The sequence below is a fragment of the Apium graveolens genome, chromosome 7, assembly GCF_009905375.1.
Source record: "Apium graveolens cultivar Ventura chromosome 7, ASM990537v1, whole genome shotgun sequence".
Classification (NCBI taxonomy): domain Eukaryota; kingdom Viridiplantae; phylum Streptophyta; class Magnoliopsida; order Apiales; family Apiaceae; genus Apium; species Apium graveolens.
Window position 1 is genome coordinate 11,890,687 of NC_133653.1, and position 14,245 is coordinate 11,904,931.

Genomic DNA, 14,245 nt, shown 5'->3' on the forward strand with positions numbered 1-14,245 from the left:
AAATTGAAACTCCATCATTCATGCTAGTTCAAGAATTGAAGCTCCATTACATGATGTACTTGAACATTTTGAATAGAAATAGAAGTACATTACATGTAAATTGCAAATATAGTAAAATTACTTCTCAAATAATTTTAAAACACTCGGAAAGTAGATACTCCACATCATATACACAACTTCAAAGATAGATTCATCTGGTAAAGGTCTTCCTTGATCTTCAGGGAATTCATTCAAATTGAAATGAGCCTCCTCTCGTTGATTATGGTTAACCTCATTTTGATTCATCTCATTTTTCACATCTTCTTTGTTGTCTTTCTCACCCGCCATATTATCACCTACCTAGTTTTGTTTATAAATTGTGTTTGAGTTGTTTATAAGTTGTGTTTGAGATTTAGAATTATATAGTGGTAAAAGAGAAGATGAAAAGGAGTAGTAAACGGGGTAAGACGGAGTAATTAATACAAAACTTAGAAATATAAATAACATTACCCTAGTAGCTGAGATAAATAAATGTCTTGAAAGTAGAAAACGACACTTAAAATGGGACTTCAAAATATTTCAAAAGCGACTATTAAACCGGGACGGAGGGAGTATTAGATAGTGATTCAAAATCATTTGATATTAAGATATAATTGACTGCAATACAATATAAACATCTTTTTGTGTTTATTATTGATTCAAATTTTTTCTTGATGTAATGCAATTGACAATATCTATGAGAAATCACATTAGTACAAAATGTAACATATTTATCGCAAAATATAAAATCACAGGATTTGTTATTTTTTATTTGAGACCGATGATTATAGTGTGGTATCAATTCAACCATCGAAACATAGAGATAAAAGATAGTCTCTTGCTAATATCGTCTAAACAAAAGACAAATTTCTTATTAGTACGGGACCTTTCCGGACGTGTTCGAAAATAAATTCGCGTAGACATAATCGAGACGTGTTTGAAAAATATGCACGGTATGAACAAAACAGATAATATTATATAAACGTCGAAACATGAACTTTCTGCCCAATAATATTAATATAAATGTGATGATTACAAATGCATAAATAAAATATTAAAATCATTTTTATATATTTTATTGATGATATAAAAATTGAAATTATATTAAAGAATGATAATTCGATTAATCTGCGACTACATGATTAATCATTGACAACCCCGTATATATATACAGTAATGAATTAGTAGATTTTACTATTATAAACGTTGTTTAGACGATAAATAAGTGGCGAATTTGAATTTTATCTTCCATTGTGCGTGTTTGGCTATGTAATCAAATCAAGGAATCGTTTGTGATTATTAACTCAATCGAACAAATACTTCGTCTCAATGCAATGAGCAAGACGACAATCATTAATCAAATCTGTTCAATTTTAATAGAGAGCAAAAAATATTTATCATCTAAAAATACTATCCGAGTTATCCGTATAAACATTTTATTGAAATACATAATAATTGATTAACGATGATTTAAAAAATACGATTTGAGTTATTTGTATTTGTATTAATTAAATTTTATAATCAAAAGAATGTATTGATCTCAATTGAATAATTTTCATTAACAAAATTGACTATTACTCCTTCTGTTTTTTATTATATGACGTTTTACTTTTGTGCATACACTTCTAAGTGCTTTGACCGCATACTTAGAATAATATTTTTTACTTTTTTCTTTTTGTGAATAAAAATATATAACTTAAACTTTAATTTAGAAAAAGAGAATTTTTAAAAATATTATTTTATCTTTATGGTCAAAGGACTTAGAATTGTGTGAAAAAAAGTCAAACGACATATAAAAGAAAACAGAGGAAGTAGTAGTTACATAGATGACTACAAACATGACAAGAATCCGTGACCATCATGTATATCATTCAGGACTTCAGGTACAATAATTCAAATGATCTCATTGAACAAAAAAATACAGCCAATATTCAAATAATATCTTCTATATAATACCCCCGAAAAGCTCAATTGTGATACCGAACTTGAAGCCAGGATGGTAAAATACTGAACGAGGAGTATTCAAGAGGCTTAGTGAATATATCTGCCACTTGATCTGCAAAAACAACATGACTGACTTTGATAAGGCCACCATCGACACGCTCTCTAACAAAATAATAGTCTAAGTGGATATGCTTAGAACGAGAACTAATAACAGGATTAATATATATGAAAATGGCCATGTATTGTTGCACAGAAGTCGTGGAGTCTGTAGTAGAGTAACACCAAGTTCATATAGAAGTCGCGGGAGCTAAACCAACATAGTGGTAGTGTAAGTAAGGTCACGAAATTGTACTTTACTGTTGCTACGAGCTATAACACGTTGTTTGCTGGAAGTTTAACTGAGTAGGTTAGAGTCAAAATAAATAGCAAATCTGTACTGAGAGCGACAATCATCATGATCAGCCATCCATTCGGCATCAGAGTATGCACGAAGTTGGGGCTGAAGACATGGACGAAGAAGAAGGCCATGTTCGATTGCGCCTCTAAGATATCTAAGAATTCGGTTAACAACCTTCCAATGATATTCTTTAAGAAAAGGGCATAAACCTGCAAACTCGATTGACAGAGTATGCAATCTCAGGACGAGTAATAGTAACATACCGTAAAGCCCCTACTCTATGACGATATAATCGAGAATTCTTAAAAGAAGTACAAGTCTTACAAAGTCGAAAATTAGAGTCAGCATGCGTCGGTAAGGGCTTCCATTTTACAGCGTGAAAGAATGTCCCTTATATATTTGAATTGTGATAGAATTATACCAGATTCATGCTTAAGCAGTTCAACATATAAGAAATTTAAAGGTCCAAAATCCTTCAAATAGAAGGTACTATTAAGAAACTCAATGAATTAAAAAATGAAGGATGCATCACTTCCTGTAATAATAATATCATCAACGTAACATCTGACATCGATAAAAACAAGAGTGTTTGGGTCATTTATGTATATAAGTCAACAACTAATGTATATCAAATTGCTAGTTTTTTCGGACTGATCTGTGGTGGATTGTTGGTCCGGTATGCATTCAGTTGTGAGTTTGAATTTTATAAATAGTATCAGAACTCTGCCCAGCCGGAATTGCAGAGAGGGGTTCCGTATGTGTGTTTGTGAGATCGACGAGAATGTCGATCATATAAGAGGGGGTGTTTGTAACATCTTGTATCTATACGAATAAAAGTGTCTGGGACTTTTATGGATGCAAGTCAACAAACAATGTGTATCATGCGCTAATTTTTTCGGTATGATCTATGATGAGTTATTGAGTTCAGTATATATTCGATTGTGGGTTTCGATATTATAAACTTCGATACCATATAATAAAATATAAACGTATTAATCTCAATTGAATTAGTTTCCTGTACAAAGCTGAGTATTAATTATTTTATAGATGACAACATAATTGACAAGAATCCCAAACTATCAAGTATATCAATTTTGTACAATAATTCTAATAATCTGATTAACCAAGAATATACATCCAATATAGTACTGTTATGTAATATCTTCTGGATAATAAATTTTATTGTAATTATGAATAATATAAATCTAATATAGTAATATCGGTCTTTCTAATGTGTGCCCAAGGGCACACAATAAGTACTAACTTCCATGAGTTTGGTACATTTTGATTGGTGGAGTTGTTGTAAATGTAGGGGTCCATCAATATTTATGATTAGAAGACCAATCAAAATACACCAAATTTATGGGAGTTAGTGTTTATTATGCGCTCTTGGGCACACATTAGAAAACCCGCAGTAATATTACGCAATATCTTCTGGATAATTTATTTTGTTGTAATTATGAATTAATTATTTGTGTTATACATAAATTACTAAAAAAATTGAAAGAAAAATTTAAGACAAAAATTGTTCTGAGTTGATTAATTCTATCGTTTAACCTGAACTTAAAATTTTGTCAAACACAATTTTGTTTCATTGATGATGGTTGAGCTCTATAAATCACTTATTTCTGAGAAACAAAATATATTTTATACTAGTTTTCTTAAAAAATATATTTCTGAATTAATCAAACGTTTGCGGTGGTCTTTAACCGTCTCTTTTGAACGAGGGGAATAATACGTACATCTTACCCTCTCCAAACCCTGCGATAACCAAGATATATTGGTTATGTTTGATTTGGTTTGGTTCGCGGGGTGTACAATTTTCACTTTCAGTTTTCAGCCTCCTACCATAAGTTATGGGCTGACGTGTAGTGTGTTGGATCGACTGTCTGCGGCCTGGTGTAGTTTTATAATACAAGATGGAATATTCTCCTTTTTGGGCTAAGGATTTGGGCCTGTAATTAGCAGAATTACTAACAGCTTGATATACAGTTTACTAAATGATCCGAATTGGTCTAAATTTTTAAATATTCCTATTTCAGCTTATAAAACTGATCGAAATTTAATTTTTATTTGATTAATTATTATTTTTTGTTCAAATCGGGGTTATAAGAAAAAAATGTAATCACGAACATATTCGCAAAGAAATTTAAAATATATCTCATGAGTTAGTGGCCATAAATAATGTGAATTTTATTTTGAAGCTCGTTTTCGCACACGAGTATCTCCAATATTGTTGGTTATAATTAGTTGGCTAAATTGCATATGTTGGATAATATGTAAAATTTGTTGAACCTGTAAGACATTGTATTGCGATGGTATTGATTAGTTATATTTTAAAAAGAGTATGTTATTAAAATTTATGTTATTATAAATAGAATATATTACTACAATGTGGTAATAAATGATTATAATTTTTTTTTACAGATTTTCTACAAGTCTGTAATGGTTCAACATATATAGTCAAATCAAGAGGTCGACTATATTTATAAATAAGGGGAATGTATATGATTAGAATTTTTTTTACAGATTTCTTACAAGTCTGTAGTGGTTCAACAAATATAGTCAAATCAAGAGGTCGACTATATTTATGAATAAGAGGAATGTACCATTTGAAGATAATTTTTTTTTAATATATAATCTCTATATTTTTTATTTATAATATATATTAATAATTTTAGCCAAGGGTTTTATATGATTGGAGATAATCTAACTTAGTTTGGCATATAAATTCGTTCTCATTAACAATTTTAAATATTTTTATGAATTTTGTTAAATTACACAAGATTAACACGCGTAAATATAGGATGATTGCCGGCCAAATGAAAAAGTCGAAGCCTAAAAAGTTATAAATAAAGTTTTCCGCATGGAATTTCAAAAAAATACCAATAATCATATTCATGAACTATACTTACAAACTCATTCACTAATTATATTAACGTATTTACTCACGATCGTTGGAATAATTTTTATTAGAAATTTTCAATTCGAAATATTTCATCTTAAGTCATTTTTTTTTGGTAATAAGAAGCGGATATATGACTAGTCACATTCAGGTAAGTAGTCTACTTGGTTGATAAAATGCTCACCAGAAATTTATTTATTTTTAATAATGTAAAGTTTTTCCAGTTGCATTCATTGTTTTTTTATTGAAAAGTCAATCAAACGTTCAAAAATCCATTGTCATATTGTCTATGAGAGAGAAATTGAGCTGGCAGATATATTTTCTCTCTAAATTCGCCTCTGCCAGTAATCGAACTTTATTGAACTTTATGATTTTGTAATTATTTAATTTATTTAAATTTGAAACTTGAGCTTAACATTTGAACACATTTATGAATGAAGAGTTTTTGCATAAGAAAAACATTAAATTTTCTGCGAGCAACACCAAATTGTTTATACTCCTTCCGTCTCCATATATATTTCCTATATTGACTTCAGACACTATTTATACAAAATAATTGTTTATTAATTTACGTATAATTTATAAAATCAAATATAGTCGCGAGTGATCTTGTTGGATTCATATTTATGAGTATTTTAATATAAGGAAGTTTTTATATTTAACATTATTACGAAATTAAAGATATTAACAATCAAAATGGTGCATTGACATTTAGAAAAAAAAAAGGTGCATTGACAAACGTGTCCAACACAAATAAGAAACGTTTTTAGGAACGGAGAGGAGTACATTTTTTCAACAGTAACTCAGGAAGTACCGAGTAAACGTGGAAATTAGAATAATCAAATTACTACCGTACATAAAGGCTCCGAAGCAGAAAGAACTGTGTTCTGTGCACTAGAAATACTTTCAGATTCTAAATATTGTGGTAAAAAACGTGTTTGATATGAAAAGGCAAAAACACTTTTAACTTGATTTAAACAGCGTGTCAGAAAAACTGGTACTTGCATATAAATTGTTGCCCTCGGAAAAATATTATAAAGGATATTAGAAAAAAAAACTTCGTGAATGAGCGAGATAAAGAATCCCCGGTTCTAAAAATTATTGATTTTAGATATTAATCACCCGGTGATCTGAGAATTCGATTGATTAGTACATATTTTTATTATATATATGTATATAAGTTTTTACTCTATGAAGAATTATCTTATATTAAAAACCGTGAATAATCATTGATTTTATTATAGAAACTCATTACAAATTGTAAAATTTTATTTTATGAAATATAAAATTCGATATTAATCTAGAATAATAATTATATTTTAATATAATAAAAAATTTAACAATTAAAATTTGATAAAATTGCTTGATTTTAAATTTGATTTTACGATGAAATAATTTTTAATAAGTGTGATTCTACTGTGATTCTATTATAGAACCAATTTAAACTTTTTCATTAATTTCAATGATTTTTTAAATAAAAATATTGTGTAACTTCGATTTTTCGATTTTTCGATTTTTAACTTGATAATTAAAATTTATAACTATATATGATGAAAATAAAATAAAGTATATATTTTATATTATTTAAATAACGGCTTTTCCACAATTCTCGATAAAAGAGGGCTCTTCACGGAGTGCTACCCTATAGATATATATGTATGTATGTATTAAGCAACATAAATTAAATATTATTATATATTTTTAAATATGTTCGATTAGTATTTCGATTAATCATTCCGATTAATTATCGAGTATCCGATTAATTACAACAAGATATCTATACTAACTAATTTCAATTCAAGTATTTTAGAACATCAGATAGAATAACAAATACTATCTCCGTTCCTCTCATTTCTTTACAGTTTTTTTCACATGCTCGACACGTATTTTAAGACAATTATAAAGTATATCTCTGTAATTTATTTTTAAAATTTTATTTTTCTGTATAAAAGTTTAAACATTATATTTTTATTTAGAAGAAAAAAATTATGCAACTACATTTAATAAGAGTATTAAAATGCGTGTCAATCCCCATCCTCAATGTAAAGAATTGAGGGGGACGGAGGAAGTAATTTATTGTAGGATAAATAAAAATTTACTCCCTCTATCTCATTCATTTCTATAGAGTTTTCTTTTTGAGACATTTCTCCCGTTCTATATATTATTATAATGATAATAAAATTTAATAATAAATAAAATAACTACATTTATCTACATATACTATTTTCTTGAACGAAACTCACTTTATACATTAAATATTAAACTCTTCCATTACCCGCTTATTTACATTTTTATCATTACAATGTACTTTTTGTTAAAGTAATCTAATTAGTCTTATCACACAGAGTTTAAAAATTCAAAGTACAGGTTTCTAGCTAGGGGGCAGTGTCCAACAAATCAATCCAGAGGTGTCCAGTACAGTCCATAACGGCGTCCTCATCCGCACCCAACTACTTATTGCAATAATTATCCTCTTCATTTATGTTTATTTTTTTTCACTTCCATTTTTTTGTACATTTGATTTTCTTAATCATAATATGGATTATAAGACTTGTCCCTCTTCTTTAAAACACATAAATACATCCCTGCATTAGACTCCCTCCGTGTCACCTGATTATTTATATTAGGGAACGAAAGATCTGCACGCATTTTAAATCTCCCGTAAAATATAATTTTCTAAATAGTTTTAATTTAAATAAAAATATAAGGTTTAATTTTTTATGCTTAAATAAAAAATTCTTAAAATAAATTATAGAATTATAATTTATATAAGCCTTAAAATACACAACAAGTATGATGAAAAAGTATATAAAAAAATAGTGAGACGGAGCGAGTAATGTTAATTAAAAAATTATATTAATATATATATTTTGCTATGTTCAGCTTTGTGTCATCGATAAATCAATCATCCAATAATCGATTTTTAAAATCATCTACCATAATTTGCTCATAAATTTAATACCAAAACATTTTAAAAATACACGAACTTCATATCTCATCTATCCACGCTTCATCCACCACTGTTAGAATTTCGACTCCTCACAAAAATTTACAGTATATACTTTTGGGTCATGAGCAAAGTTTGAATGTTTGATGTGTCTACAGACAGATATGCTCTTTTTTGTTTTCACTTTATATCTCCTTTAACTCGCATTCTAAAAAATCACATGCACTGTTGCACACAAGATGTAATAGTTATTAAAATAATTGCAACTTCAAAGAGAAAGAATTGAAAATGAAAACTGGTGCTTAATAAACTCCCTACTTCTTTAATATGTGCTGTCTCAGTCTACTGCCCTTTTTATTAAATACAAAACGAACCTCACATTACTCTCATATCCAACTCTTTGCTTTTTGTCCATTTGTCACTTCTCATATTCAATTCCTTCTGATGCTAGCTAACAGAGAAAATTTTGAATATTTGAAAAATATTATTTTCAGGACTGGTTTTTTATTTACAATTCGAAATTATCTATAGAGCAAAATAAAAGCAAAAAGATCAAACTGTCCACACAGAAAGTGATTGTGTAGGTGCTAAATTATACGCTTGCTTGCAAGCGGAGCGTAGCTGAAAAACCGATTCAAACCGATTCAGCGGGGCCTAGCTGGAAAATCGATTCAAACCGATTTAGGGGATCGCAAAAACCGGACCGAACCGAATTATTTCGGTTCAGTTTAATCCGGTTCATAATATAATTTTGATCCGGTCTAGTTCGATAAAAGAAAAAATGATTATTCGATTCGGTTCGATTTTTCGGTCTATTTGATTCGGTCCGGTTTTGGACCGGACCGAACCGATTAATTGCTCAGTCCAGCGAGTGACCCCCTACTTATAAGGTAGCTACACTCTGTAAGGGTAATTTTATCTTTTCACTTTAAATTTATTATAGAAATTAAAAATAAACTATAAATTTTAATATTTTCTAATATTTTATCAATGATGCATGTTGATGAAAAATATCAATTACATTAAATATTAAATAAAAAATAAAAAAAATACTATGAATAAAGTTAAATCACTATCAATCATCTCCCTCCCCCTAGTCCCATTCTCTTTACTCCACCAGCCACTAACCCTTATAACATCAACCACACTCTCCCACTCCCCTCTCTCTCTCTTCCTACAAAACACACTCTCTCCCACCTTCTCTTACCAAACACACACAATGTTTGAAGAATCTGTATCCAACCCTTCTTCAATCTGGGCTTCAATGAACAGTTGGTTCACTCCAACTGTCCTCTTTGTTCTTCTCAATCTCATGATAGGCACCATTCTCTTTAGCTCCAACTTATCAACCTCTCCTCAACAACAAAACCAAGAGACCAAACTAGAAGACAATCAAGAATCCACCACCACTCAACCCAACCAAAATGACCTAAATACCCCTACACTTCAAAAATCCCCATCTGTTCTCCAACGCATCAAATCCATTAATTTCAAGAGTTTCACTGAAGCAGCCCTAGATTCAGACACAACTGAACAACATTTGAATCAAGAACTGCAGTCAGCTATTGAGACACAAACACATTACTTGTTTGATCACCATCAAACCATGACAGCCCAAGCCCAATACGTTTTCCAAGAAGCCCATCATGAATCAAGCCCATTAACACAAGCCCAGATCCAACAACCCCATGAAGAAGAATCAACAGAACTACAAGATGATGTGGTCCCACAAAGCTTAGATGAAATGTACAGTCATTTTGCTAAACTCACCGACAGTCACTTTAGCAGAACCACCTCCGACACAAAACCAGCCTCCGGCGAAGTTCCGGCGAAGTTGCCGGCGAAGATGAAAAAGTCGGCGAGCATGAAATCACCGTTTGCCCATTTCGAGGAAACCGACATTGTGGAAGCTCGCCGGCCGGAGACTGTGAGGGAACGGAGTGCTAAAGTGACGGACGTTGACGAAGAAGTTGACGCGAAAGCGGATGATTTCATTAACAAGTTCAAGCAACAGTTGAAGTTACAGAGGATTGATTCGATAATGAGGTACAAAGAGGTTATTAACAGAGGTGCAAAGTGAAAGAAATGGAAAGTTTGGGGTGGTTTTTGAAAGATTTGCAAGTTGGGGGGTTGGTTTGGAAAGCGGGGAAAGTGTGTTGGATGAGATGTTTAGATCTGGTTCTTGGTGGGATGTTGATGAAAAGTGGAAAAACAAAAACAATCATGAAAGGGCAGTTTGGTCATTTTGATTGTGTTGTAAGGAAGATTAATGGAGGGTAAGGGTTGTTTTGGAATATGATTATTATATATTTTTTCTTTGTTCAAATATTCTCTTTATTCTTCTTTTTACTTGGTAAGACTAATTTGCATTATGGTAATTGTGTTTGGTAGGGTTGCTTAGAATACATAATCTTATGTGTTTCTTTTTGGTAGATATTGAGCCTTTAACCTTGTTCAGTAGGGGCAATATGGTAATTTAGGTGAGAAGCAATATAGTGTATCATTTTGATTTTGGTAAGGAATTAAGACGAAGAGTTTATCTTTTTCCGTCGTTATTCTGAGAATTTTTTCAAATAGATACTCCAAAGGCTACGAGCCATATTTGTGGAAAATTGAGGTTCAAAATTACATTTGATTGTTCTATTATACTTTTAGCAAGTCGTGGAGGGGTATAATGGTAAATGAGGTTCTAAATGAAGTACAAATTAATTTTATGATGGAGAGGCTTATAATCTGGGTGAGGGCTTATAATCTTGGTGAGGGCATTTGAGTCATTCTAGCATTTGTTGGGAACATGAGCAAAATTTGTATATGGTGGTGCTGCTTGGTTGGTGATGCACGTGGGGCTGTTATAATAATGCATTCACAATATTATTATTATTATTATAAATTTGTTGTTTGTTTTCAAAAAATAGGTAATTGTTAGTATTATAAATTTGTTATTGCCGGGGATGGATAAATGTAGTGGGACTTGATGCTGTCTTCTACTTTAAGATTTGAGGGAGGATTCAGCATAGTGATATGGTAAATTGTGGGGCGCAATCTGAAGTTGTATACATTAAGTAGGCATTGTAGTATGTATTTTTGCAGTTGTGAAGTGGTGGTTGTGGGGATGATAAGTGGTCAGTGTTGAGATAAATGTGAGACCGAGAGGGACCAAATATGTTGCATCCCATATTATTTTGTTTATATTTTTTTAGTCATATTATCATGTCACATTTGGTGGTTGTATTTGAATAATGGTCCCTTTTTGTCTTCAACTTCTGTATATTTATGTTCGCATTTTATTATTTGGATGGATCTACACTTTCATTTTTTAGGAGGTAGAGTTCGAAAGTTATTTTTGTCGGATAATAACGTTGTATTTGGTTGGAACGAATATAATTCCGAAACTTGTACTGCCAAAGAAGTTAAGCGCATTGCTAAGAAAACATTGACATGGTTTTGTTACTGCAATTTATGCTAATGAACTCCCCATCTTTCTACTCATGTTTTATTTTTGAAACCAGAAAAGTATATTAACATAAATCAGGATTTGATAATGAAATTACAGGAGGAAAGAACTAGTCCAAACCATCTCATCTCCTACATTTATGTCCCACCATGCACTACAATGAGCTCAGTGATGCCTGCTCTTTTAAGTATGACCACAATCAAAACACTCAAACCTATTCTTTAACCGTTTAATGTCTTCATCAACAATTCAACATGTTCTTATCTCTGCTCATCAACAATTCCAATTGTGAACCGAGTCCTTAGTATTTATATTCCAGTGTCAACTGCAACTGCAACACCTTTGTGTATAGTCTTTGTTCCATCAGCAATTTTCTTAAACTTTCTCTCCAGGTACTCTGGTGAGCATTTGACGTATCGTTCTCCTTGTACCATTCAAACTGTATATAGCTACCGTATTTCTCTAGAAAAGATTTCAAAGCCGGAAGCAACTTACATAGTATCAACGCGTCAAGCTGACTGGCCAGCTGCATATCCAACACATATGAGTTAATCAAACAAACTACCTCAAATGTAGCGTTGAAACTCTTGTACCTCTTCTTCAGAGCCTTCTTTGAAACCAGGTTGAAAAATAGAAACTTACAGTTCAATCCACCATCTCTTAAACAGTATAAAACCCTCTGCGAAAGGGATGATATATACTCTTCTGCTAGCTGCAAAACATCTTTCCTTAACTTTAACGGATAATCCCTTCCAATTATCTCTAGCAGTTCTGGAGACTCTTTGATAGTCCGTGTTATATAGCCAACATTGTTCATCAAGAATATATATCGCAACAATGAGTCCTCACAAAAACTAGATTTACCTTCCAAATTGATTCTCAAGCTCATCATGATCCAGATGATGTGAAGTCCCAATGGGGTTCCGTTGGAAGCTTCCAAAAATTTATCATCTGCCTGATTTCCCAAACTTTTAGTTGGCCGAGATACAATTATATTTGTTAGCAGTTCCTTGTTCCGTATAATTTTAGCAACATAAGTCATTGTATATTCTGTCAAAGAATGAATTATACCGTTTGAAGGTGCGCTGTTTAATCGCTCATTTAGCACAGTATCCTCGAAGCACATCATTAATTTTCTTATTAGATTTGGAAGGGCTTTCGTAGTCTTACTTGCCCAATGTGACATATCTGCGGCTGATTCTGAGTGGAACATGTTCTGAATCTTGGGCAAGATAACAACCAGGGCCTCATACAGTTCCAAAACAGCAAACAGTTTCTGAAATGATGCTACAGAACTTACAGCATCCACAAAATTGTTCAACTCAATAGCAGCATGTTTAACAATAGGCAGGAAGCAATTGTCATACGTGATATCTCCTAATCCATGAAAGATCCGCTCATAGTATTGCTTCTCCCCGGGAAAGATGCTGTTGTAACATCTATAGGCTGCTAGTATCCATATTCTTATTTTTGCAGCAAACTCTTCACAATCCAAATTTTGTAAGTCATTGATGGTCCACTTCCCAATGCAAAACCTCAGAAACCTCGCGTCCACTGCTGACTTTCTTGAAATCTTGTACACCTCAATGCAGCCCCCTATGCATCCGCTGGAGTGCAGTCTCTCTACTATACTTTGGAGACGATAAATTTGCTCTCGGGAGAGGTCCCCATGTTCAAGATGATTGCTTCCCTGCAACTCGTAGCCATAACTGCTAGTGATGCTACTAGAGTTTACAGTGGAACTCAAAGCATCAGATTTTGTCTCTCGGATTGAGCAATTTAATATCTCTTGAAACAACTGCTGGAGCGTTTTCTTAGCACGAGTCCAATGATGAATCCTATACCCCGTGATCAAACCTGACTTGATAAATTTCTGAATCTCATCTACTGCACTCAAGTACTCCTGGAATCGATCCTGGTCTCCGTCATAGATGAGTCGTCGTAGCTGCGATGGAGATTCTAGTTCTATCATTACTTGTGCAGCTGAATCCAAACGTACCAACTTAATATCTTCACAGTTGAATAAGGTCTTCATGCCTTTAGATGGAGAAAATGGTATAATTTCCATAATTGGATGAGATAGTGAATTTGGGAGCTACTGACATGCTGTTTTGAAACTTCCACTTCAATTTCCAGGCCCCTCTAAGTAAATATTTTTTTAATCGACATCTTTGTCTGCAGACGGCAAATAATTTGGGATTAAATTTGTATATGGAAAATTTTGAGGTGCTAAGATCCAAAGTCGATAGGAAAACAGCCCCCATCCTACGCTAGACGAATACTATATTGAGTTTCCTTTTGTTTAGAATATGAAACTCTTGTGTCAACATATACATCACAAGTTTTGTCATGTTTGTGCAAGAAAACTTATCATGGTATAATTTCCGAAAAAATGTAACTTATTCAATGTCTCAGATGTCGTTTTCTTCATTTGTTATCACATATATATACACAATGTAAAAAAAAAAAAAATTCATAATAAATCTAGAATATCTGGACAGCAGAGGTGTTATATTGATTCTAGCTCACACTATTCTCCCACATCTGCACTTGCTTTACTAAACCAGCCTTTTCGTTTAC

At 32.0% G+C, this 14,245-nt stretch overlaps 2 protein-coding genes across 2 annotated transcripts; one reads left to right on the top strand and one right to left on the bottom strand.

Annotated features, from left to right (window-relative positions):
- The first annotated feature begins 9,312 nt into the window (after positions 1–9,312).
- Positions 9,313–11,511, top strand: LOC141671594 (uncharacterized). The gene has a single exon (XM_074477878.1). It carries the CDS (start codon positions 9,431–9,433, stop codon positions 10,289–10,291), a length of 861 nt encoding a protein of 286 aa, XP_074333979.1. The 5' UTR covers positions 9,313–9,430; the 3' UTR covers positions 10,292–11,511.
- Positions 11,512–11,966: 455 nt separating this feature from the next.
- Positions 11,967–13,733, bottom strand: LOC141673255 (exocyst complex component EXO70A1-like). Its single transcript, XM_074479986.1, has one exon. The coding sequence runs from the start codon at positions 13,731–13,733 to the stop codon at positions 11,967–11,969; it is 1,767 nt and encodes a 588-aa protein (XP_074336087.1).
- Positions 13,734–14,245: the final 512 nt, after the last annotated feature.